Source organism: Salvelinus namaycush, chromosome 14 (assembly GCF_016432855.1).
Source record: "Salvelinus namaycush isolate Seneca chromosome 14, SaNama_1.0, whole genome shotgun sequence".
In the NCBI taxonomy this organism is placed as follows: Eukaryota; Metazoa; Chordata; class Actinopteri; order Salmoniformes; family Salmonidae; genus Salvelinus; species Salvelinus namaycush.
In genome coordinates, this window is record NC_052320.1 from 31,539,118 (window position 1) to 31,565,712 (window position 26,595).

General features: G+C 44.3%; 1 protein-coding gene across 1 annotated transcript in view; it reads right to left on the reverse strand.

Annotated features, from left to right (window-relative positions):
* Positions 1-26,595, reverse strand: part of LOC120058701 (phosphatidylinositol 3,4,5-trisphosphate-dependent Rac exchanger 1 protein-like) — an 85,516-nt gene that overhangs the window by 17,095 nt on the left and 41,826 nt on the right. The window contains exons 13-25 of the mRNA XM_039007446.1: positions 19,771-19,846; positions 19,548-19,620; positions 13,829-13,974; positions 11,302-11,394; positions 9,769-9,917; positions 9,537-9,622; positions 8,229-8,362; positions 5,635-5,749; positions 5,342-5,520; positions 4,919-5,080; positions 4,298-4,508; positions 1,500-1,773; positions 622-828 (exon numbers count right to left, since the gene is read on the reverse strand). Of these exons, the coding sequence (XP_038863374.1) occupies positions 622-828; positions 1,500-1,773; positions 4,298-4,508; positions 4,919-5,080; positions 5,342-5,520; positions 5,635-5,749; positions 8,229-8,362; positions 9,537-9,622; positions 9,769-9,917; positions 11,302-11,394; positions 13,829-13,974; positions 19,548-19,620; positions 19,771-19,846 (1,905 nt within the window). The remainder of the gene's footprint in view (positions 1-621; positions 829-1,499; positions 1,774-4,297; positions 4,509-4,918; positions 5,081-5,341; positions 5,521-5,634; positions 5,750-8,228; positions 8,363-9,536; positions 9,623-9,768; positions 9,918-11,301; positions 11,395-13,828; positions 13,975-19,547; positions 19,621-19,770; positions 19,847-26,595) is intronic.

The following is a 26,595-nucleotide window of genomic DNA, read 5'->3' on the forward strand; positions in this document are numbered from 1 at the left end:
GGCCAAACCCGGACTCCGCTGGGCCAATTGTGCGCCGCCCAATCACGGCCGGCTGTGATACAGCCTGGAATCGAACCAGAGTCTGTAGTGACGCCTCTAGCACTGCCTTATACCGCTGTGCCACTCGGGAGCTGATCCAAGATCAGTGCCTAAGGGAAACGGAGTAGCATTGGAATGACGGACCCTGTTGTGAGTCACATTGGATAAGTGACAGCTCTCCTCTGTCTTTCACCCACAAGGTAATTGCCCACCACAGAAATAGAATCAGATAATCCTACCCCCAATACTAACCTCAACCATTACAGTGGATGAAGACATATCTAAACATGGTTAGGGGTAATCTCCATCACCTCCACCTTTTAACCCATTGCACTACTTTTAGTATTATGGTGATTTGTATTGTATTGTGCTTCTGCTTTGCCCTCCCTTAAGGGTTTTAGGCTGGGTATCCATAAAGCACTTTGTGACAACTGCCAATATAAAAAAAGGGCTCTATAATGTACATTTGATTGATTGAAATACATTTGATTGGGAAGAAGCACCAATTTAAAATGTCCAAGACAAATTTCCCTTCCCAGGGACAATAAAGTGAATCTTATCTCAACTCTCATCTTATCTTACCTGTAGGAGTCCCTGTAGCTCATGGTGTCGTGGCCCGAGTCCTCCTGGTCCTCCTCAGTCACCTTGAAGCAGACCCTCTTGATGCCCCCGTGCTCTGCTTTTTCCTGGTCCCCCTCCTCAGGGGCCACGGAGGGGGGCTGGCTGGCCTCGTAGGCTGGGGGCTCGCTGCCCTGCGGCTGGGTGGGCTCCGTGATGGACGACAGCAGGCTGCAGTTATCGACCGTCACATAGGAGGAGAAAACACATGAATAGTACGAGTAGAGATATTCTTATAATGTGGACTCACATATATTGCTTTTATATGCGCACACATATCTTTTACACACACATGCACAAACACAGTAGAGAAGGTTTTCCCCCCTTTCAATGGGGTAGTGGCTTCACGGCCTGTTGCTGTTAGCCCAATCCATAAACAGTTTTGGACTGACGAATTCTCCTGTTTTCAAAGTATCCACATTAAACAAGCAAAAAGGGCAGTCAGACAAAGGGGGTTTGGCGTGGGTGTCAGGAAGGCTGCCTGGGGACAATGGTTTCATAATATCTTGGCCTTCCAGCTTTCCATATTCATGCAGAATAATAACAGATCTTCAGGGGAAATGTCACCGAATAGACTACAGGAACTAAAAATAAACGACGGTGATATATAATTTGGCGATTCTAAAACCACTCATGTCATTGTGGGTGCCTACATGTGTATTATTTGGGTACTCACATTATTGGGGTACCTTGGGTAAAGTTGAACAATGAAATTCAGGTATTTGGCAATGATACTCATACATACAGTATATCGGGCAGTGGGCCGTGTCTGGCTCACGGGCCACCAGTTTGAGATCCCTGACATAGGTACTTAGCGAGGATTTTCACATATGTGTACTTACACATCTATCTGGGTGACGTACTGCCTCATCTCTCGGACAGCGATGTCTAGGCGGCTGTAGAGGCGGATGTATGCGTCCTGGATCTCCATGTCCTCCTGTTTGAGCAGGAAGCTGAGGCCCTTCCCCCGGTGGGCCTGCTGCCTCCTGTCTGGAGTGCCCTCTCCAGAGCCCTCGATGTCCCATTCCCCCTCCTCTCCCAGACCGCTGCAGCTGTAGGACGGGGCGCCCATGCTTGTCACACAGTGCTGGGTGTGGGACATTGGGTTCAGGTTAGCTGTGGGAAGAGAGAAAATAAATAGATAGATAAATAGAGGCAAAGAAAGGTAAATGAAGTGAAAGCAGCTGTACTTCACAGAAAAGCAGAGGTAGAAATAGAGGAGGGAAGAAAGGGAAAGAGAGAGGGAGCGAGAGAGAGAGAGGAGACAATCAACTCTCACTTCCAGAGACCAATATCTACACCAGATGTTCAGCCTTCATACACAAAAACACTCTGGTGAATATACGGCCTATTGTTTTGACAAAAACTGTGCTTTTATATGAAGGGCCTTATATTATATATATAGAAATAGAAATATAGGGAAGAAAGGGAAAGAGAGAGGGAGAGAGATGTATGTATTCTATGCATTCTATGTACATTCTACTGCCTTGCGAGTCGTGAAGAAATGCCTAGAACGTGACAAAAACACAGTAAAAATTATTTTATTTGGTATTGAGGTCTAATTCAAAATTCTATGTCCTTTTCGTGGAGCCTGAGGGTGTAACGTTAGCACATAATAGCATAGGCTACCATTAAGTCGAGGAGCTCCTATACTTTGTGCACATTCCAGCCCTGAGCACTCTATGAGGCTACTAAATGCACTAAAAAAAGCAGACATTTTGTCCATGCATTTCTGACCGCAAAGCCAATGAAGCCGTCACTTTGGAGTTGTAAAAAACGTAATTGTTTAGCCTGGTAAAGAAACTTTAAACTCGGTTGCTGGGGGAATTGCCAAGTCTCGCACATGTTGAAAAGACAACGTCTTGGCGCGACACAACTGCAGAGTAGATGTCAAATCATGCTGCGAGAGACAGGTTGAAACAATGCTAATGGTTATCTCAGACGGCTGGCTGTCTGTTGCAGCTTCCTCCCCCGTCTTCGTCTGAGTGTCTCTGTGGCTCGGCACGGAGCGGCGGCCGGGTGACAGGCCAAACGGCAGGCTACTGAAACCACCGAGAGACAAAACAGACAGGAGGACCATATGGGCCCATAGCGATACATACAGTTGAAGTCGGACGTTTACATACACTTAGGTTGGAGTCATTAAAACTCGTTTTTCAACCACTCTACAAATTTCTTGTTAACAAACTATAGTTGTGGCAAGTCGGTTAGAACATCTACTTTGTGCATGACAAGTCATTTTTCCAACAATTGTTTCCAAACAGATTATTTCACTGTATCACAATTCCAATTCCACAATTCAACTGTATACACGGAGTATAACAAACATTAGAAACATCTTCCAAATATTGAGTTGCGCCCCCCTTTTTACCCTCAGAACAGCCTCAATTCGTTAGGGAATAGGATCTACAAGGTGTCAAAAGTGTTCCACAGGGATGCTGGCTCATGTTGACTCCAATGCTTCCCACAGTTATGTCAAGTTGGCTGGATGTCCTTTAGGTGGAGGACCATTCTTGATACACACGGAAAACTGTTGAGCGTGAAAAACCCAGCAGCGTTGCAGTTCTTGACACAAACCGGTGCGCCTGGCACCTACTACCATACCCCGTTCAAAGGCACTTCAATCTTTTGTCTTGCCCATTCACCCTCTAAATGGCACTCATACACCATCCATGTCTCAATTCTCTCAAGACATAAAAATCCTTATTTAACCTGTCTCCTCCCCTTCATCTACACTGATTGAAGTGGATTTAACAAGTGACATCAATAAGGGATCATAGCTGTCACCTGGATTCACCTGGTCAGTCTATGTCATTCTACATGTTTTGTATACCCAGTGTATAATGTTCTATTTTAAGATCTCACTCCCTCGCTCTCTCTGACTCTATAACCGTCTCTGTCCTTTCTCTGTTTATCTCACGCTCACTTTCTCTCACTCCCTCTCTGTCCCTCGCTCTTTGTCCCTTGACCTAACAACGTCTACAGTAAAGTAATCTAATGATCCCCATCTCCTCATCACCCTCTTACTCTCTGAATATCCCACCCTTGGTGCCTTGGAGGGCCCGCTTTGGTGACATCACTCATCCCCCACAGAGAAGACGGATACACGTGACGGCGTGGGGGGTGGAAGGAGGGTCGCCTGAGGCTAATGGAGGTTTTTAATGGGCGACCGACGGGGACGATTAGTGGTGGGATTACAACTACATTCCTGCTAATTTACTGTGGGAATTGTCCCTATATACGGCTCAAGGGTAACAAGGTTTGGTTCATCACGAGAGCTCATAAAGTAATTTGCACAATGGGATTTAATTGGTCAGAGAGGGTAATTAGTTGAAATTATCTCTTTGTTTGAAGCCTTAAAGGCTGGCAGCGTAATGTTGTTAAGGGGATATTGGCTATTGTTGGCAAAAAACTCAAATGTGATTTGACTTACACAAAAAAACTGAACTTAGGCATTGATATGATTCAACTGGGCTCTATTGTCGTATTTGCGTGCTGTTCTTCTCAATGTGTAAGCAAAAGGTATGTGTGTGTGTCTCAGTTCATACATGCACGTGCATCTTATGCGTCCATGTGTGTACACACACACACACACACACACACACACACACACACACACACACACGTCTGCTAGCCCCACCTTGGTCGGGGTCCAGGCCGAAGAAGGAGTTCTTGCGTCCAAAGCGGATGCTGAAGGCCCTGCCAGTGGCCGTGGTGGTCTTGGGGTAAGATACCTGCATCAGGTTGACGTGGCAGTTGGTGGGCACAAAGTCCATGCAGCCCAGTGGGTGAGGCCGCACACCCGCCTGCTTGAACGTGGGACACGCCTTGTTCCTCAGCTCCTGGGCAAACTGAAAACAATCACACACAACGAAGGAGATTGAAATTGGTACCTACACCGCTTTAACATAATGATGGCTCAATGCTCACTGCTGATATGTGTGTGTTGTCTGTGTGAGTGGGGTGTAGTTGGTGGTGAATTACTGAAGTGGGGGGGTATGTGAGTGTGTGTGAGTGGGGTGTAGTTGATGGTGAATTACTGAAGTGGGGGGGTATGTGAGTGTGTGTGAGTGGGATGTAGTTGGTGCTGAATTACTGAAGTGGGGGGGTGTGTGTTTGTGCACGCGCGTATGCTTGAGGGAGAGAGTGAGTGTGCGTGTACAAAAGAGTTGAAGACAAGCGGAAAGCAGTCCATGTTTGTAGCTGCTCTTGCACTACATATGGGGCTATGAGAGACAGAGGGATCATGTAGTTCCTGTACCTGCTGGTAGCTGCTGATTCGTCGGCGGATGCTCTCCAGCTTGGTGTCACAGATGTTCCTGAACTCAAACTGAGGCATCGACACCACGCGGTCGCTCTGTGAGATCAGCTGGCTGCAGTTGCGCACAAAATGGCTGTCGTCACCGGCAAAGGCCTCCAGGATCTGACAGGTGAAAACAAATGTTTTAAGTCATGGAATTGAATCCTCATGTAATTTGGGAAGCATTAACTCCAATTGTTTTCTGTCATAAATGCTAATGTTAACAAGTCGTGGCTGTGGCTATGAACAGAAACACATAGTGCCAATGCTAGAAGAACACAACAACAATATATATGTATTGTGGGCCAACCTGCTCCAGCAGTATACCACAAACTGCTGAGCAGTGTTAGCATGCTAATGCTAACAACAACAATGGACATGTACTTTGGCGGTGAGGCTGAAGCAGCCCTTGGGCTCCACCATCTTCTCCAGGACGTGGCTCTTGACGCCGGCCGTGCTGACGTACTCGTACACCACGCCATGCTCCAGGTGCACGTTGTCAACCATCATGCTCACCAGAGGCACAGAGTCATCAGACATGGACAGCCTGCTCAGGCTATAGTCTGGATGAGACACAAAATACAGGATGCTTTTGAGTACACACCCGTTGTCGGATCGATGGACAGAGACAAACCCACACATACGAACCCACAGTGAGGTAGTATACACTGCAGTACCTGTTCCATTCCTGACATTCTCCTCCTCGGTCTCAGAGCCATTCTCTGCTGGGCAGGCCCTGAACGACCCCCTGTCCTCCTCAACATCCTCAAATGCCCGATACACCCACTGACACTTACAGGACACAGAGAGGGACACACATTGGAGTCAAACATTGGTGTGTGTTTCTGTACATGCCATCATACAGTTTACTTAAATATTCACGAGTAAATACTTTGTAGAAGCACCTTTGACGCCGGCCGTGCTGACGTACCATTACAGCTTTGAGCCGTCTTGGGAAAGGGGGAGACCTAGTCAATTGTCCAACTGAATGTATTCAACTGAAATGCGTCTTCCTCATTTAATCCAACCACTCTGAATCAGAGAGGTGCAGGGGGCTGCCATAATCGACATCCACGTCTTCGGTGCCCAGGGAACAGTGGGTTAACTGCCTTGCTCAGGGGCAGAACAACAGATTTTAACCTTGTCAGCTCGGGGATTCAATCCAGCAACCTTTCAGTTACTGGCCCAACGCTCTAACCATTAGGCTACCTGCCGCCTTGGGTATGCATGTCTGTATCGGCATTGCACATCTGGATTTGGGGATTTTTCTCCCATTCTTTCTTGCAGATTTTCTGAAGCTCTGTTAAGGTAGATGGGGAGCGGCGGTGAACAGCAAATCTTCAAGTCTTTCCACAGATTTTCAATGGGATTCAAGTCTGGGCTTTGGCTGAGCCAATCAAGGACTTTCACATTCTTGTTCTGAAGCCATTCCAGTGTTGCTTTCACTGTATGCTTGGGGTCACTGTCCTGTTGGAACGTAAATCTTCATTTACAGTCTGAAACAGTTTGTCATCAAGGATTTGCCTGTATTGTTTCCTCTATCCTTACCAGTCTCCCAGTCCCTACTGCTGAAATGCATTCTGATAGCATGATGCTGCCACCACCAAGCTTCACAGTAGGGATGGGGTTAGACTGGTGATAAGCTGGGCCTGGTTTTCTCCAGACATAGCTCTTTGCATTCAGGCCAAAGAGTTAACATTTTGTTTCATCGGACCACAAGTCTTTTGCCTTACGCTCTCAGAATATTTCACGTGCCTTTTTGCAAACTCCAGGCGTGCTGCCATGTGCTTTTTTCTCTGGAGTGCCTTCTGTTTGGCCACTCTCCCAATGAAGCCCAGATTGGTGAAGTGCTGTAGAAACTGTTGTTCTTCTGGCAGGTTCTCCCATCTCAACTAAGGAATGCTGTAGTTTTGTCAGAGTGGTCATTGGGTTCTTGGTCACCTCCCTGACCAAGGTCCTTCTTGGCTGGTTGCTCACTTTGGTTGGACAGCCAGCTCTAGGCAAAGTCTGGGTAGTTACATATTTTTTCAATTTCCCAATGATGGAGACCACTGTGCTCTTGGAAACTTTCTACATATTAGAAATTGTTTTAAACTCTTCCCCAGATATATGCCTCATCACAATTCTATCTCGGAGATCTACAGACATTTCCTTGGACTTCATGGTATAGTTTCTGCTCTGACATGCACTGTCAACTGTGGGACCCTCTAAATCATGTCCAAACAATTGAATTGGCCAGACTCCAATCAAGTAGTAGTGACATCTCAAGGATGGTCAAAGGAAATTGGATGCACCTGAGCTCAATTTGGAGTGTCATAGCAAAGGTGTGGGAATACTTATGTAAATTAGGGATCAATAAATGTGCAAAAATGTAAAATAAATATATGTTTACACTTTCTCATTATGGGGTATTGTGTGTAGATGGGTGAGATAAAACAATGTTTTAATCCATTTTGAATTCAGAATGTAACAACAAAATGTGGAATAAGTCAAGGGGTATGAATACTTTCTGAAGGCCCTGTATATGCATATTTTCTCATAGAACATGGCACTGGTTCAGGAAACACACTGGCAATTAACCAGCTGTGTGAAAGAACTAACAGAGATGTGGTCCAAACAGAGCAACTCTGAGGAGATTTGACTGGGCAAGGGGATAGGACAAGAGAATCCAGGGTAAACATCAACAAAGCAGGGGATTGGATAAGAGGAGAGGAGCTAGAGTAAATATCAACACATCACCTAATAAAAAAGCACCACAGTACTACACATCCTGCTGGGTCCCACGCTGGATAAAGCCAAAACACAGTATTTGATGCAGTAGGAAAAGAAAAACAAGGGGTGAAAGAGGTCTACTGGCAGAAGACTGAAACTGAGAATGAGGAAGAACCCTAGTTGTGACGCAACAAATAAAACCTTGCATGTGACACTGTAGAGGGGAACACACTAGTTTGGTGGAAAAACATCTTGACACTGGTAGAAAAGTAGCAATGGTTTAAGGCTCTTTTTAAAGCTACATTAGGCCATGTCAGTGTCCTCCAATCCAATCCTGGCGCTTAGGCACTTGACTCAACTCATCATCAAGCTCTTGATAAGTGGAATCAGGTATGTTAGTGATAAGGTAAAAAGAAAACAATTTGCACATCTCTGGGTCCCCCAGAACCAGGACTGGGAAAGACTGGGCCATGCCTTTGTGGTTGAATCTCACCATCTCCAAACATTTGTTTCCCCTAACATTATGCAGACAGAATTAAACCAAAGCCAGGTCTCTCACCATGTCGGGGTGCTCCTGCTGGGAGGAGGAGAAGTGCTCCAGGACCTCCTGGTAGTCACTGAGGTTCATGCTGTTACCGTTCACCTTCAGGATACACTGACCTGGCTGGAGGCCCGCTGCCGCCGCCTCCGACCCTGAATATCACACAGGGGTCAGGGATCACATTTGGATATGCCGCAGGGTCTTCATTGTAATCGCAATGCGGTCATACTTTTAGTCACCCCCCCCCCCCAAACAAAAATTCTACAAATTGTAATATACTGTAAGTGCAATGCATCATTTATTTTAAATCTAGTCCTTCATGTAAATATGTATTTTATTCAATGTAACCGTCATTCAATTAGGACATCTCATTGAAATGAAGAATCTGTTCATTAGAGAAGACCTATCCAAGGCCATCATCCTCAAAGAAAGAGATACGCACACATGAAGACATACGTGGGTGTAAGAACTTCAAATAACTCCTGGTAACACTTTAGCTGTGCACTAAACAGATATTCCTGTCCCATTTTAAAATACCAGGCCTAGCATCCCTTTCCCTGTCATCCACCTCACACAAAGCACACAACGCCATAACTTCAGTTTAGCAGCAACCCCTCCCAGCCGTCAAGTAGGGCCCTGATTTAGGAGATGAGAGAGTGCCTGGAGAGTCTGACATCATTCAGAGACAACTCATATGGGGCCGGTAGCTGGAAGGAACCCCACACTCCGCTGCCTGCGTGTGTGTGTTTGTCCTCATCCCTGGATGCTACAGAAAGGAGTCGGCCATTTTCTCCTACCTCCTCTTCCAGCTGTTTTACACATTTGGACCAATCGCTCGCAACTCGATAGTCGTAAATCCCCCCCCCCCCCTTCTTTCGCTTCTTCTTTTTATATGATATAAACATCTGCCTAGCAGGCGGTGTACCGGGGGAATGTGGCCCAGGTGGTTGTATTAACATAGAGGAGTTCAGTTCTGTGTGTGTGTAGGGGGGAGCACCGTCTTTTAGGATTTTAACTTTGAGCCCTAGCAAACATGTGGGCCTAAAAAGCAGAGCCTCAGTAAAAGGGAACTGAAGCTGACAGGTGCATGGCTGGAAGGTAACGTTACCTCATCCTATAATTTAAAGACAGGTTTCTGGCATGTATACCAACATTCCAGGTTCCCTCCCATAAATGGTCTATTAACGGACAAGACGTGACTAAATCACTAGCAATTTAACAGACGATGCAGTACATATTTCCTCTGTGTGGTGTCACATCCAATGAGTGAACCCCAAGACTCAAGGTCACATTCAGAGAGCGCCAATCAAAGCGGTTGTTACTCACCTTTCCTTACTGCGTGTACATGAGGTGGGGCGGAGCCACAGAGTTTGAAGGACAGGGGATCTGGAGTGTCTGGAACTTTCACGATCCTAAATCAACAAGAGAGTGAATCAGAGACTGGCCAAACACTGAGCCTGTGTGTCTAGTTAAGTGTGCGCATGTGTGTGTGTGTGAAATGAAATTGGGTATGTGTATACATGTGTGTCCATGCTTGTACTACTATACTGTAACTCACTCCTTGGCCTTGGTGTTGACCAGCAGGCGTAAGGAGCGGCGGATGCAGAAGGCCTGGTTGATCATGGTCTCCACCTCCTGGAAGGGCCTGAGGAACACCAGGTCCTCGTTGATGGTGAATATCTTCCTGCCCGCCTGCAGCCCCGCCATCTGGAGAGGGAGGAACGGAGTGGAAACACCGGTGAAGCGTCCGGATAGGTTGTCTCATCATTTCATGCTAGATCAGCGGCCATTTTGCTCTGCAGATGTAAAATTGCTTGCGAACAATTTGACCAGATTTTGCGTATAAAACCTGGTTAAATAATGGGGAAAAGCATTCAAGTGAAATCTTAATGATAACATTTTTTTTAAACGCTAATGAAGAAGGTCAACGATATGAGCTTTGCACATTTGCAGGGCATTAATGCATATTGAACTGTGATGGGTTTTGCGTGCATGTGTCTGGTCACGTCGTGAGAATAATGCATCCTCTATATCCTCTCTGCCCAGGACGCAGGGACCAGATCCGCTTGGCTTAGGAGGACAGACCAGAATAGGGACAGCCAGGCACAGTGGCCCTCTGAGTATGTGTGTGTGTGTGTGTGTGCGCATGTTTGGTATTCTCCCCCCGACCCTCCTGGAGTCCCTGGCTCTCCCAGGGTTTTTCACTGGGCCCTGTGAATCAGCTGAGCCTCATTCACAATGCTGGCACGCACACACACACACACACACACACACACACACACACACACACACACACACACACACACACACACACACACACACACACACACACACACACACACACACACACACACACACACACACACAGTGTCAGCCAGGACCGAACTAAACTGGCACTGTCTGGAGCAGAGAAGCCGAGGCGATAGAGGGGGATGAGGAGTGAGATGGAGGGGACAGGGAACAAGGGAGGGGAGAAAGACCGTAAGGGACAGTAAGGGAAGGAGTGCAGTAAGGCTGTTTCCCCCAATCCCTTCACTCAGAGAACCCCAGTCGTTGTTCCATACCAACACTAGTTCCTCTGATTCAACCAATCAACAAGATACCAAGACCCTGATTAGTTGAGTCAGGAGAGAGGAGAGATAGAAGGCTGTCCTCCCATGAGGCTGCAGGCAGAAAGACAGATGGAAACGTGTGCAGGCGCGTACACACACACACACACACACGTAAGCACACACACACACACACACACACACACACACACACACACACACAGGCGCGTACACACACACACGTAAGCACACACACGTAAGCACACACGTAAGCACACACACACACACACACACACACACACACACACACAGAGCTGGGATGTCATGTTGTGACGTGTGGTGGCATTGAGGAGAATGTGAGCAGGCATGTCTAATGTAATACGGCTGATCTGATCCCCACACTGAGAATAGATGCCCTGAGGAGAGTGACAGAACCACCAGCGCCTGAATCACTGGGACTAATGGACTCTGTCAGTGAGAAGGAAGAAGCACAGAAGTGTGTGTGTGTTGACTGTGTGTGTGTGTGTCTGTAGACTCCTCACCTCGGCGTGAGAGCCCCTGGTGACAGACTTCACCACGATGGCCTTGTTCTTCTCCTCGATTTCAAAGCCGTAGTCCTCCTCCTCAGGGTGGATCTGTGGGGAGAGAAACAAACACAACGTCAACCAAGGAGCTTAGAAGGCATTGATTGACATTGACTAATTCATTCACCCATTGCGCAAAATGAAGGAACCAACAAAATCCGGACATTTTCTCTGGCAATCACTGTGCAGGTCAATGACAACCGAATGACACAATGGCAATGAACAGACCTGGGTCAAATGCGTACGTCACATGTAGGTTTATTTGGGACGATTCCATTACCGGGCACTAACAATCACACGGTGGGGGTTATCTCCCTACTGCAGAGTTGTGATAAGATGGCTATCGCTAACGCCCGTCTGAGGAGACTGCTAAAAGGAGAAAGACTAAACAATGGCTCTGCAGCATCAAGGAGCTGTGTGTGTGTGTGTGTGTGTGTGTGTGTGTGTGTGTGTGTGTGTGTGTGTGTGTGTGTGTGTGTGTGTGTGTGTGTGGGTCAGTCTATCACTTCAGTCATAGCTGTAGGGACTGGGAAGGATTAGCATTTGAGCTAATCATCAGGGATGGGGCTTCTCCGAGCAAAATAAAAAGGGTCTACTTCCTCGTTCGTTCTGCTGACGAAACGCTAGGACAAGCTAATGCACTTATGTTAGCTGGACACAATGTAACTCGATGTAGCTCCCAGTTTCCCGCCCTTTTCTGAGGTGGGTTTGACCTTTTACTCTCATTCTTCTAGCACCTGTTGGTGAATGTCACAGCGGAGAGTCGCACGGTGTTGATGCATCGATCAAGAGAGACCGAGAGTGCGAGAGGAAGGGACCGAGAGAGAGAAAGAGTGTGAGAGAGACAGAACATTAGATGAAGAGAAACTAATATAGAAAGAGTGACAGAGGGAGAGAGAAAACGTGAGAAGGAGAGAGAGAGAGAGAGAGAGAACGTGAGAAGGAGAGAGAGTGAGAGGGAGAGAGGGGAGAGAGAGAGAATGTGAGGAGAGATGGGGAGCCACACAGGCAAGGCTGTCTCAGACACACACAAAATCTACACAGTCAAACAGAGACACCGCCATGTTCCTTTCTGCCGTGGACTCTACTTTTCAAATAATGAGACAGCTTTTCTTCAGAGTGCTTGGGGTGGGGGGGGGGGTCACTTTATGGCAACAAACATGGCCAATCAAGGGTGAGATGGTTAAAGGTCAGAGCCTCTTCACACACAGTAGGGGGGTAAGTCAAGTCTAACTGCAGCTCACGCATGGAAGCATGTACGTGATGGTTCCTCTCAAGGAACATCTTCTTCAAAAAGTCTCTACAACGTCCTCCTACGCATTTCAACCGAACTCTTGAGCGTTTGTGGGTGTCGATACGTGACATTCCTTACATACTGTCGATTATATTTATTTCTTAGCCTTTTAGTGTTCAAACGGAACAAATGTTAGCAATTGTTTCGGTTTGACTACGAGCAAACCATCTGATGAGCCATCAAATGGTTCTTCCTGATGCTCGCCTCCTATGAGACCTACACACACACACACACACAATTTGTAAAAGACAACTGCCATTAATACGCTGTTGGATCAGAAGGACTTCAAAGCCCTGTCTCGTCTTCAAAGGCGTGAGGAGGAGATGCTTTGAGTTGCAACAGCCACGGGGGATGAGACATCTTCAAGTGCTCTCTGAGACCCACATCCAGATGTGGTTCACGCCGTCACGTGTACGCACAGGCCTTGTGGAGCGGAGGACAGGACATGGCTGTTTCCAAATCATGCCCAGACCTCTGGGGAAGTCAAAAACCTAGTCCTCTAAATAGCACTGAGTGGTAGCTTATTGGTACAGCAGTGGATAAACCATGCAATGAATTACTGGCAAATAATTCTGTATAGCGCTGTCATGATCATACACAGATGCAGGTGTTCATTTATGTGCAAGTGTGTGTTCATGCCTGTGTTTACTTATGTTCATGTGTGTGTGTGTACTGTATAATGTTCATGTATGTAAGTGTGTGTGTACATTCATGTGTGTGTGTGTGTGTGTATACATTTGTGTGTGTTTATGTGTGTGTACACGTTCACGTGTGTGTGTGTATACGTTCGTGTGTGTGTGTGTATACGTTCGTGTGTGTGTGTATACGTTCGTGTGTGTGTGTGTGTGTGTATACGTTCATGTGTGTGTTCATGTGTGTGTGTGTGTGTGTGTTCATGTGTGTGTGTGTATACATTCCTGTGTGTGTGTATACATGCACGTGTGTGTGTGTGTTCATGTGTGTGTGTGTATACATTCGTGTGTGTGTGTGTGTTCATGTGTGTGTGTGTGTGTGTGTGTGTGTGTATACGTTCCTGTGTGTGTGTTCGTGTGTGTGTGTGTGTGTGTGTGTGTGTATACATTCGTTTGTGTGTGTGTGTTCATGTGTGTGTGTGTGTGTGTATACGTTCCTGTGTGTGTGTGTATACATGTGTGTGTGTATACGTTCATGTGTGTGTGTAATCACGCTCACCACCAGGGACTTGGCCAGGATGTTCTCAATGAGCTTGAAGTCATTGCGTTGCAGCTGCTTGCTCTTGGAACTCGTGCCCTCCATCTCCTCGTCGGCATAGAAACGGAAGAACTGCGATTCGTCTTTGAACTCGCTCTTCTCCAGGACTGTGAGAAAGAAAGGGAAAAGAAAAGAGAGAAGTGGTGAGCTGAAGAGAAATGTGGGTCACAGCAGCTTCAAGTAAAGTCTGCTTCTGAAAAGGAATGGCACCCTATTCCCTATGTAGTGCTGGTCAAAAGTAGGGCTATATATTATTATATATATATAAAAATAATACACCCGTAGCCACATATTACCACTGGTCAAAAGTAGGGCTGTATATTATATATATATATATATATATAAATAATACACCCTTAGTCACTTACTTGGACATTCATTCACCGTCAAGTGACTAGCTGCTAATTCAACACAGGTTGGGGTGAAATACTTGCTTAAAAGTTGCAGTGTGTGTGTGTGTGTTATATAATTTCCTAGGATATACCAAGGAAATGCCAGTTGAAACATTACCGTCAATTCCTTCACTCAGGTAACCCAACCCCACTGTCGTTCATCATAAAGGGACAGTGTGTGTGTGTGTGTGTGTGTGTGTGTGTGTGTGTGTGTGTATGTGTGTGTGTTACTCAAAAAAGGACAGTCGGCTTTAAATGTCTGTGTTTTCATAGCCATGTTGGAAGGACACTCTGTTCTCCTGTCTGATCCTGTCCGTCTCAATCTTTCCATGAAAACAGCTTCCCCAGTTGTTCCATGACTAGACAGTGCACTGTGCACTTGGACTCTGATGCCATGTTATTGTATCGAGCCAACAGTGGTCGATGGTGGCTGTGACAGGTGTCAGTCCGTCTACCTGTCTGTCTCTCTGTCAGAGTGAAGGGTTGTAAAGAACAGTGGTATCTGGGGTAAAGGTACACAGCTGTATGGGAGACCATCTGGTAGACCAAGCGGAACAAAATCAGTCAAACGGATCTGTGCTGCACACACACACAGTCTGGCACTATGCCAAAACAATTAAGCCTAGGGGGCATTTCCGATCGGTCAGACGGTGAATCCTTTGAATACCGTTAATACCACCTATTCAAGTCGTCAAGAAACTCCCAATACACACACATACCCAATCCACAGAGAGAGACACACGTACACTACCACTGATGCTAAATTGGTGTCCCATTGAAATTGGTGACTGCTGTTATGAGTGTGAATTAAATTGGGGAAGTGAATACCACAGGAAAGCTCTGAACCCTTGAATAGTGTCTGTTACTTATAGCGGTGTTCCCCTGCTATTACATAAAGCAGACAATGTTGATGTTGGTCTGCAGCCTTTCACTGTATGAAGCTTTGCAGGGCACTTGCGACCCGCCTAAGGTTAAATATTTAGGAGAAACGCTGCGTTGCTTGATGTACAGTACTGAGAGCGAGAGACGGGAGAGAAAGGAGAATGATACAGGGACTGAGAGCATGTGCACGAGAGAAATAGAGGGAGCGAGAGAGGGGACGAAAGGAAAAGGGACAGAGAAAGTGCTTACGAGGAAGTGGTTGAAAGAGAGAGGTTAAGAGAAAGAATACACATACTGACTAAGCTGGGGCATGTGAAGGGATAGCTGAGGTGAGAAGAGACATGCTATGCACTCAGCAGGAAGAGAAGAGACGTGTGAACTTGAAAATGAGAACTAGCCAGCAGATGGCATCGGGAGGTGTGTGTGTATTAGATAATTCGTAAAAATCCAAATAACTTCACAGATCTTCATTATAAAGGGTTTAAACACTGTTTCCCATGCTTGTTCAATTAACCATAAACAATTAATGTTACATGCACCTGTGGAACGGTCGTTAAGATACTAACAGCTTACAGACGGTAGACAATTAAGGTCATAGTTATGAAAACTAAGGACACTAAAGAGGCCTTTCTACTGACTCTGAAAAACACGAAAAGAAAGATGTCTAGGGTCCCTGCTCATCTGCGTGAATGTGCCTTGGGCATGCTGCAAGGAGGCATGAGGACTGCAGATGTGGCCAGGGCAATAAATTGCAATGTCCGTACTGTGAGACGCCTACGACAGCGCTACAGGGAGACAGGATGGACAGCTGATCGTCCTCGCAGTGGCAGACCACGTGTAACAACACCTGCACAGGATCGGTACATCCGAACATCACACCTGCGGGACAGGTACAGGGTGGCAACAACAACAACGCACAATTCCTCCATCTGTGCTCAGACTGTACGCAACAGGCTGAGAGAGGCTGGACTGAGGGCTTGTAGGCCTGTTGTAAGGCAGGTCCTCACAAGACATCACCGGCAACAACTTCACCTATGGGCACAAACCCACCGTCGCTGGACCAGACAGGACTGGCAAAAAGTGCTCTTCACTGACGAGTCGTGGTTTTGTCTCACCAGGGGTGATGGTCGGATTCGCGCTTATCGTCAAATGAATGAGCATTACACCGATGCCTGTACTCTGGAGCGGGATCGATTTGGAGGTGGAGAGTCCGTCATGGTCTGGGGCAGTGTGTCACAGCCTCATCGGACTGAGCTTGTCGTCATTGCAGGCAATCTCAACGCTGTGTGTTACAGGGAAAACATCCTCCTCCCTCATGTGGTACCCTTCATGCAGGCTCATCCTGACATGACCCTCCAGCATGACAATGCCACCAGCCATACTGCTCGTTCTGTGCGTTATTTCCTGCAAGACAGGAATGTCAGTGTTCTGCCATGGCCAGCGAAGAGCCCGGATCTCAATCCCATTGAGCACATCTGGGACCTGTTGGATCGGAGGGTGAGGGCTAGAGCCATTCCCCTCAGAAATGTCTGGGAACTTGCAGGTGCCTTGGTGGAAGAGTGGGGTAACATCTCACAGCAAGTACTGGCAAATCTGGTGCAATCCATGAGGAGGATATGCACTGCAGTACTTAATGCAGCTGGTGGCCACACCAGACTGTTACTTTTGATTGACCCCCCCTTTGTTCAGAGACACATTATTCAATTTCTGTTAGTCACATGTCTGTGGAACTTGTTCAGTTTATGTCTCAGTTGTTGAATCTTGTATACGTTCATACAAATATTTACACGTGTTAAGTTTGCTGAAAATAAACGCAGTTGACAGTGAGAGGACGTTTCTGATTTTGCTGAGTTTAAGTGTGCGTAGGACGTATAGTAGATTGTGCTGGTTTGAGGGCGTTCTAAGTTCACAAGGATATAGCTAGCAAGCTATGGAAAGTCTAGCCTAGTTCAATCAGAATGAGCCCTGCACTCACTATTGTTTCACTGGTGAGCAGAACATTCAGTCTGGTTTAACCAGGCCAAGGAAGACCTTTAAGAGTGTTCCGTGGTTCAATTCTGCGATCCAGACTGCAAACGTGGGAATGCCAAGGAACACTGCAAATACGGTTGATGTTGACAACAGAGTGTGGTCTGATTGTGGTTTATGGTCATTGGACTTGACTCCATTGAATGGATGTGGGAAAACCGTCTACATTCGTGGCCAAAAGTTTTGAGAATGACACAAATATTAATTTCAACAAAGTTTGCTGCTTCAGTGTCTTTAGATATTTTTGTCAGATGTTACTATGAAATACTGAAGTATAATTACAAGAATTTCATGTGTCAAAGGCTTTTATTGACAATTACATGAAGTTGATGCAAAGAGTTAATATTTGCAGTGTTGACCCTTCTTTTTCAAGACCTCTGCAATCCGCCCTGGCATGCTGTCAATTAACTTCTGGGCCACATCCTGACTGATGGCAGCCTATTCTTGCATAATCAATGCTTGGAGTTTGTCAGAATTTGTGGGTTTTCGTTTGTCCACCTGCCTCTTGAGGATTGACCACAAGTTCTCAATGGGATTAAGGGCTGGGGAGTTTCCTGGCCATGGACCCAAAATATCAATGTTTTGTTCCCCGAGCCACTTAGTTATCACTTTTGCCTTATGGCAAGGTGCTCCATCATGCTGGAAAAGGCATTGTCTGTCAACAAACTGTTCCTGGATGGTTGGGAGAAGTTGCTCTCGGAGGATGTGTTGGTACCATTCTTTATTCATGGCTGTGTTCTTAGGCAAAATTGTGAGTGAGCCCACTCCCTTGGCTGAGAAGCAACCCCACACATGAATGGTCTCAGGATGCTTTACTGTTGGCATGACACAGGACTGATGGAAGCGCTCACCTTGTCTTCTCCGGACAAGCTTTTTTCCAGATGCTCCAAACAATCGAAAAGGGGATTTATCAGAGAAAATGACTTTACCCCAGTCCTCAGCAGTCCAATCCCTGTACCTTTTGCAGAATATCAGTCTGTCCCCGATGTTTTTCCTGGAGAGAAGTGGCTTCTTTGCTGCCCTTCTTGACACCAGGCCATCCTCCAAAAGTCTTCGCCTCACTGTGCGTGCAGATGCACTCACACCTGCCTGCTGCCATTCCTGAGCAAGCTCTGTACTGGTGGTTCAACGATAACGCAGCTGAATCAACTTTAGGTGACGGTCCTGGTGCTTGCTGGACTTTCTTGGGCGCCCTGAAGCCTACTTCCCAACAATTGAACCGCTCTCCTTGAAGTTCTTGATGATCTGATAAATGGTTGATTTAGGTGCAATCTTACTGGCAGCAATATCTTTGCCTGTGAAGCCCTTTTTGTGCAAAGCAATGATGACGGCACGTGTTTCCTTGCAGGTAACCATGGATGACAGAGGAAGAACAATGATTCCAAGCACCACCCTCCTTTTGAAGCTTCCAGTCTGTTATTCAAACTCAATCAGCATGACAGAGTGATCTCCAGCCTTGTCCTCGTCACCACTCACACCTGTGTTAACGAGAGAATCACTGACATGATGTCAGCTGGTCCTTTTGTGGCAGGGCTGAAATGTAGTGGAAATGTTTTTTGGGGATTCACTTCATTTGCATGGCAAAGAGGATCACTCATCTGATCACTCTTCATAACATTCTGGAGTATATGCAAATTACCATCATACAAACTGTGGCAACAGACTTCGTGAAAATTAATATTTCTGTCATTCTCAAAACTTTTGGCCATGACTGTACATGTACTGACTGACTGTCATAAATTGGGCAAGTCCTAACTTCCATTTTGGTTGAAGTTTCACTTCATCAATGCATGATTAAGTGAGAATTTGACGTAAGTGGAAGTTAGGGTTCGTCCCAAAGTGAATAGGAACACCTTTCAAGTGGCAGTTACAATATGACAGTTAGTCAAAATATCATGCAATATCAAGTGTTACTGGTTTATAAGAAAGCAACCGTACAGGAATGACAACTGACACCTACTGTATAAGGAATGAAATGGTTCATGTTGAATGTTATGTTTTGATTATAACATAATTAATAACCGAATCTAATAACAAGGAGTATTATTATGTACTCTGGTGAAAATCGTGATCAGAGAAACACTTGAACCCAAGCAGCAGAAACTTCATGCAAAAGTGGTAAAAAAAGGACTAGTTTTGCAGACCCAATTTTCCCTTGTGGTTGTAAAAGCATTGTAGCATGGTGTGTGTGTATGTACAATATATCACTCAGTGATGTGTAACATGTGTTGTCATAAATGAATTCTATGAAATTATGTTACGGTCCCCGACCATCGGCTCAGGGGAATATAAGCCTGATGAAAAATGTTACGCAATATCCCTGATGTACTGTATGTCATTCAGTCACGTAATATGTGACGTGTGTGTGCTGCACTGACCATGGTGCATGAAGCCATTGTTGCACAGTCCAACCCCCAATGTCACCGCATCCTCACGTGTGGAACAGTCACCCTGGGAAACAGAATGGAGGTACAAATCAATGCGTGTCACCTGCTTAGACTTGTTGTTTTCATCTCTTAGACACAGTGGGGAGCGCTGCTGGGGCCACCACTCCAGTGTGTGTGTGTGTGTTGCGTGTGCTCCTGTGTGTGTACACTGTACCTGTGACAGAAGCCAGTCAACCAGTTTGCTGGCAGGCACCACAGACTTGAAGGTTTTTAAATGGTAGTCTCTGTCCCTGCAAGGGAGAATGAGACAGAGGGAATAAGGATATGGTTTCAAAGCAAAATGCATCAAAAACACATTCAAGCAAGCAGGTGCACACAAACACGTTTCCCAGAACATTAAAGATGTTATTAAATGACATGAAGAAAATGACATTATGCCTTATAGAAACAGTTTTCTTGTTGTTTTTTCATGTGTAAAATAACTTTATTAACTCAAATAGGAATAACTTGCACCACCACCATTTTCTATTCAGAGACATCAAAAAATACATAATATAAAACAGTTATGATTTCCGCATCAAAGCCTATACAATTACAGGTTTGGAAATCTAGTTCACCCTGAGGCGGGGGTTGGGTTTCAGCAGAAGTCCCTAAGCAAACTGACTTCATGTAACAGCACATTGTCTTTACTCATTTTCCTCACATTTGAAAATGCTGTGAGCCATTTGGATAGCAACATAATTAAATATTCACGAGTCAAGACATCCAGACAGAGCACAATTCAAACTATTACCAACATGTAGAAAGGGATCTGAGCGATCATGGAGTACAGGCCTACATATGCTACGGCAGAAAAACAAGAAACATCTTCAAAAATACATTTGCTTTGTTTTCCTTCGACAAGCAATTAAATAAGGCATATTCTGTATTATTTGTGTCTGTTATTAACAATGTTATGGCAATGATAAAAATAAATAAAATCTGTCACATAAAACCAAAATACCCTTTAAAATTAAAGCTTAAGATATGTGCAGAAGCTTAAAAATGTTCCAGAAATTGTAAACTTCCTAGAGTATGAATCTAGAAAGTCAGATCAACATGTCGGATTGCATGCTGCCAGCTATCATCATTTGTGCTTTTTGTCTTTCATATGTTGTCATTCATTTCTCTCATTTGGTCCTTTCTTTCCCCATTAAGATAGTACACTGTACAAAACATTAGGAACACCTGCTCTTTCCACGACAGACTGACCAGGTGAATCCAGGTGAAAGCTATGACCCCTTATTGATATCACTTGTTAAATCCACTTCAATCAGTGTAGATGAAGGAGAGGATACAGGTTAAAGAAGGATTTTTAAGCCTTGCGACAGTTGAGACATAGATTGTGTAGAAGGATTTTGGAACCTCTAACCCTGGCACTTTGACTGTTAAACTCAAAGGGTACACTATCAATGGCTGCCAGTCCTGACTTGAATGAGAACTGCCATCTATGGATTATATTTCTATGGTTGGTTGCGGCGGTCAGTTTGCCTTTCACAAATTTCAAAATACAAATCGCAAGAAAAGCGTAGGACTACTAGAAGACTAACCGGTCTGTAGAATCCCCCAAGCAAATTCCAAGCAAATCTCAACTTTTGAGCGATTCTGAGCAAACAGCACTGTTTTTCCAAAGTAGCTTATCTTGAGATATTGGCACGAGCCAGTGTTACTGGAAGGTTTATTTTGTAGCCTACTGTAGCCTATACTATACACTCAGTTATAGTTTATTATGTACACCACCCAGTTCACAAAAATGGTTCTCTGTTCTTGCCATAATATGGACTTGGTCTTTTACCAAATAGGGCTATCCTCTGTATACCACCCCTACCTTGTCACAACACAATCCATTGGCTAAATTCCACTATTTAACTTTTAACAAGGCACACCTATTGGTTGAGAGAATGCCAAGAGTGTGCAAAGCTGTCATCAAAGGCAAAGGGTGGCAACTTTAAAGAATTTAAAATACAAAATAAGTTTTGATTTGTTTAACACTTTTTTTAGTTACTACATGATTTCATTGTGTTATTAGTTTTGAGGTCTTCACTATTATTATACAATGTAGAAAATAGTAAAAATAAAGAAAAACCCTTGAATGAGTAGGTGTGTCCAAACTTTTGACTGGTACTGTAGGTGTACAGAAGGAGGCTAATTCGTTATTTTTTTCTATCAGAAGTTATTTGATAAAGATATATATTATATTGTTTGATTATAGACGTAACTCTGGTAGGCCTAAAACACTCTTCCTCACCTTCACAAAAGTTTCTAAACTTTATTAGGGTAATATCAAAAGTAAGTCAAGCCATTGTTTACAGGGAAAATACAAGCAGGATTCTATGTCACGGCAAACACAACATTACAGTTGGAACCTAATTTGACCAAATAAAATTGCTCAACAAAATGAAACAAAACACTGATTTAAACCTTCACCCCCAACAAATGTTACAGGCTATATTGCAGCAATTACCAAGAAAGCAATTACCAATGACATGTATTTTACAAAAGGCCTACTTATAACACATCTTAAAATACATACGGAGCACACAATTAAATTTAGCCAACAGAATGAATAATAAATACAAAAAAATACAATTAAATTGCATCCTCCCTGAATAGCAAGATGCACAGTAGCCTGAATTTGGCCTTTTGTGTGGTCCCAAAAAATATTCTGCTAATGTCGATCACGTAAATGACCAGAATTGCATGAGATACGTTTATAAAAGGCAAATAAATCCTAAAGAAGTGTCTGCTCAACTGAATTCCACTACGCAAATGTGATTATAGATGCATGCAATGCTTTATTATAAAGGGGATTCCAGCACCCCCAACTCAAAACATATTTTCGCAGCTATGACCTCAGCTCTTTCTACTGTCTCTGATCTCCCAGTGCTGAGTCTTTCAACTGCTCAACTACTGTTAAGGCTTGAGTGACTGACGGTCTGTCTTATTGTCCACAGTACTGCACACACACAGCTTTTGTTTTCACTTGTCTGCACAGAGACCATTCAACTAGCAGAGGAGGCTGTTGTAATGCCATTAAATCAGTAGGAGAGGAGAGGCAGCCAGGGAGACCCTTGATCAGATCACCACAGTACCACAGCCAGAACTCTTACGCTGTACTGTGAGAGACACACATTAAAAGGCTCCATGAATGGAAGTGGTGACGAGATGAGCGTCAATATTGCAGATGATTTTTGGTTCTATCAAACTAATTGTTTTCATAAGTTCACATTTTTTCAACCCTACATCCCCTCCCCTGAAACTAACTGACAACAATACATCTTCTACTGTTACTTACAGCTACTTTCCCTCATGTATACAGTACACTAAGTATAATGGAGGCTGAGAGATTTGATGCCTTCATATTTAATAGTTTTAATAATTCATAGTTTTAACCCTCCAAACTCGTTCGTTATACAAATATGCCCATTTAACTTTAACTGGTTAAAAAGGATTCTCCTGGAGTGGGTAGAGCCATTAATAAATATGTAAACTGCAATATCACTAGAGAATTAAAATCAGTGCAACTTTCCACTAGATGGACAATTGTTTTCCTCTCCATGGTTTCAAGATCCTATCTAATTTTGCTACGTTTTCAATCAAAGTTAATAGTTGCAAGATCGATAAACTTTTCCTGGATATGTACACCGAGCCCATCAACTTCACCATCCACCCATTTAAATCGGGAGACCACATAGAAATGTGTACCCTTCAGAAACTCAATCTGTAATATACATTTGAAGTCGGAAGTTTACATGCACCTTAGCCAAATACATTTAAAATCAGCTTTTCACAATTCCTGACATTTAATCCTAGTAAAAATTCCCTGTCTTCGGTCAGTTAGGATCACCACTTTATTTTAAGAATGTGAAATGTCAGAATAATAGTAGCTATTTCAGCTTTTATTTCTTTCATCACATTCCCAGTAGGTCAGAAGTTCACATACACTCAATTAGTATTTGGTAGCATTGCTTTTAAATTGTTTAACTTGGGTCAAATGTTTCGGGTAGCCTTCCACAAGCTTCCCACAATAAGTTGGGTGAATTTTGGCCCATTCCTCCTGACACAGCTGGTGTAACTGAGTCAGGTTTGTAGGCCTCCTTGCTCGCACACGCTTTTTCAGTTCTGCCCACAAATTTTCTATAGGATTGAGGTCAGGGCTTTGTGATGGCCACTCCAATACCTTGACTGTTGTCCTTAAGCCATTTTGCCACAACTTTGGAAGTATGCTTGGGGTCATTGTCCATTTGGAAGACCCATTTGCGACCAAGCTTTAACTTCCTGACTGATGTTTTGAGATGTTGCTTCAATATATCCATATAATTTCCCTGCCTCATGATGCCATTTCTCCAAAAAATACCATCTTTGTCCCCATGTGCAGTTGCAAACCGTAGTCTGGCTTTTTTAATGGCAGCTTTTGAGCAGTGGCTTCGACCTTGCTGAGCAGCCTTTCAGGTTATGTCGATATAGGACTCGTTTTACTGTGGATATAGATACTTTTGTACCTGTTTCCTCCAGCATTTTCACAAGGTCCTTTGCTGTTGTTCTGGGATTGATTTGCACTTTTCGCACCAAAGTACGTTCATCTCTAGGAGACAGAACGCGTCTCCTTCCTGAGCGGTATGACGGCTGCGTGGTCCCATGGTGTTTATATTTGCTTACTATTGTTTGTACAGATGAACATGGTACCTTCAGGTGTTTGGAAATTGCTCTCAAGGATGAACCAGACTTCTGGAGGTCTACAAAAAAAAATTCTGAGGTCTGATTTCTTTTGATTTTCCCATGATTTCAAGCAAAGAGGCACTGAGTTTGAAGGTAGGGGGCTTGAAATACATCCACAGGTACACCTCCAATTGACTCAAATTATGTCAATTAGCCTATCAGAACCTTCTAAAGCCATGACATAATTTTCTGGAATTTTCCAAGCTGTTTAAAGGCACAGTCAACTTAGTGTATGTAAGCTTCTGACCCACTGGAATTGTGATACAGTGAATTATGAGGGAAATCATTTGTCTGAAAACAATTGTTGGAAAATTTTATTGTATCATGCACAAAGTAAATTTCCTAACCGACTTGCCAAAACTATAGTTTGTTGAGAAGAAATTTGTGGAGTGGTTGAAAAACGAGTTTTAATGACTACAACCTAAGTGTATGTAAACTTCTGACTTCAATTGTAGTAGTACACTTATCATAGTTGGGTTTTAGTCCAGAGAAACTAGAGAATTTATCCAGTTGCCCAATAAGGCCCTTCAAGTTTGAAGATTTAGGACTCAAATGAAAACTTGAATCATCGGTGTTCATTGATACTTTTCTATGTACTCCATACATTTTTTGGCCCTTAAAATTATATATCATTAGATTTTTATAATTATCAGTTCAATGGCCATAATAAATATGGCAACCTTGTTTTACACCTCTTGACAATTCAAAGTTCTCAGAGAACTTACGTTTTTTATATATTTTACATGACTTTTACCCATTTTATGAGAGATAATCCAAAATTGAAAAAAATCCAGGCACTTAAAGATTCTAGACGTACTGTATCGAAGGCTTTCTCTGAGAAGTAACCTTTATTTTGACATAGGGTTGATTTACATGACTTTTACCCATCTTATGAGAGATTCTCCAAAGTTGGAAAAATCCAGGCACATTAAGATTCTAGACATACCGTATCAAAGGATTCTCAAAATCTGCTATAAAAATTATTCCTGGTTTCCTTGTATTTTCATAGTTATAGTTTTCTTCTAGGGAATGGCTGCCTGAATTGCATAGATGGTAAAAGCTGCTTCCTATACACGGATTTAGGGTCAGGTATTTCTTCATCCCCCTAAAGGTTAAGATTAGGATTTGGGGTCGAGAGATAAAGATAGCTTTTTGTCACATATATCTGTAGTTAGTGGTAACTCCTACCATCTAAACTAGGCTCTTCTTGTAGAGGAAGCAGATAAGCGAATCAGGAAGCTCTGAAAATAAATTGGATGGTTGGGTCACGTGAACGGCGGAACGTTTGGAGAACGTTGTCATTGTGTTTGCCTGTGAATCGCAACGTGGCGTATATGTACAGGGTGTATCTTTACTGCCCTACTGTATGAATGATGACACGTTGACCCAAATGGGATATTAAATGAGAGTGAGGTGCTCACAGGTACTCACAGGTACTATAATGACCATACAACTGCATGGTCCTGTTCAGTCGGTCACACTGTTGCAAAATGTTTTGCAATGGAAAACAAAAATCGGTGTCCTTAATTAAAACCTTGTACCTTGCACGACCCAGTTAACGATCGCCATTCAGAACTGGCAGACTGGTAATCACAAAACTACATTGCAAATACCAAACGGGTCCAACAGTGTTCGCAAATACCAAACGGGTCCAACAGTGTTCGCAAATACCAAACGGGTCCATCAGTGTTACATAATGTGAGCGTGGCAGGCCGACATATTTTTATCAGTGTGATTTTTTCCCAAACCCCTGATGTTTTGTCTGAGATGACAGGACGCCCTGGCGACAACAATCAGTGCCCCAGAGCATAAGGGAAAGGCGGTGACACTGTGTGTGTCTTGATTTGCTTGACGTCCTTTCTCCAATTTTAGTGCTACTGGTGAAGGTGACTTGTGGGGTAAAATGAAGATTGATGGAGATCTGTGTTTGTCAAGGGAGGTGGGACGGGAGTGTAAATGAGTGCGTGGGTTGGGTGTGCGTGCTTATTATGTACTTCAACAAAAATAATGTTAAATCAATTTGTCTGACTCAGCAAGGCCGACGTTTAGGTTTGCTTACACGCGACAGCCGCCCTCTCAGAACTGTCTACGAAACTTCAAACGGGCAACTCCAAGCTGAATGCTGACACATTCACCCACAGCAGCAGAGCAGAACGAGATGGGGACGGTTGCCAGATTAGGCGCGGGGAGGGAAAGGTGTGAATGGCAGCAGCACTCATGTTTGTTCAGTCATTCATAGATGGCGGTGTGGGCTGAATGTGAATCCTGTATGAATATGCAT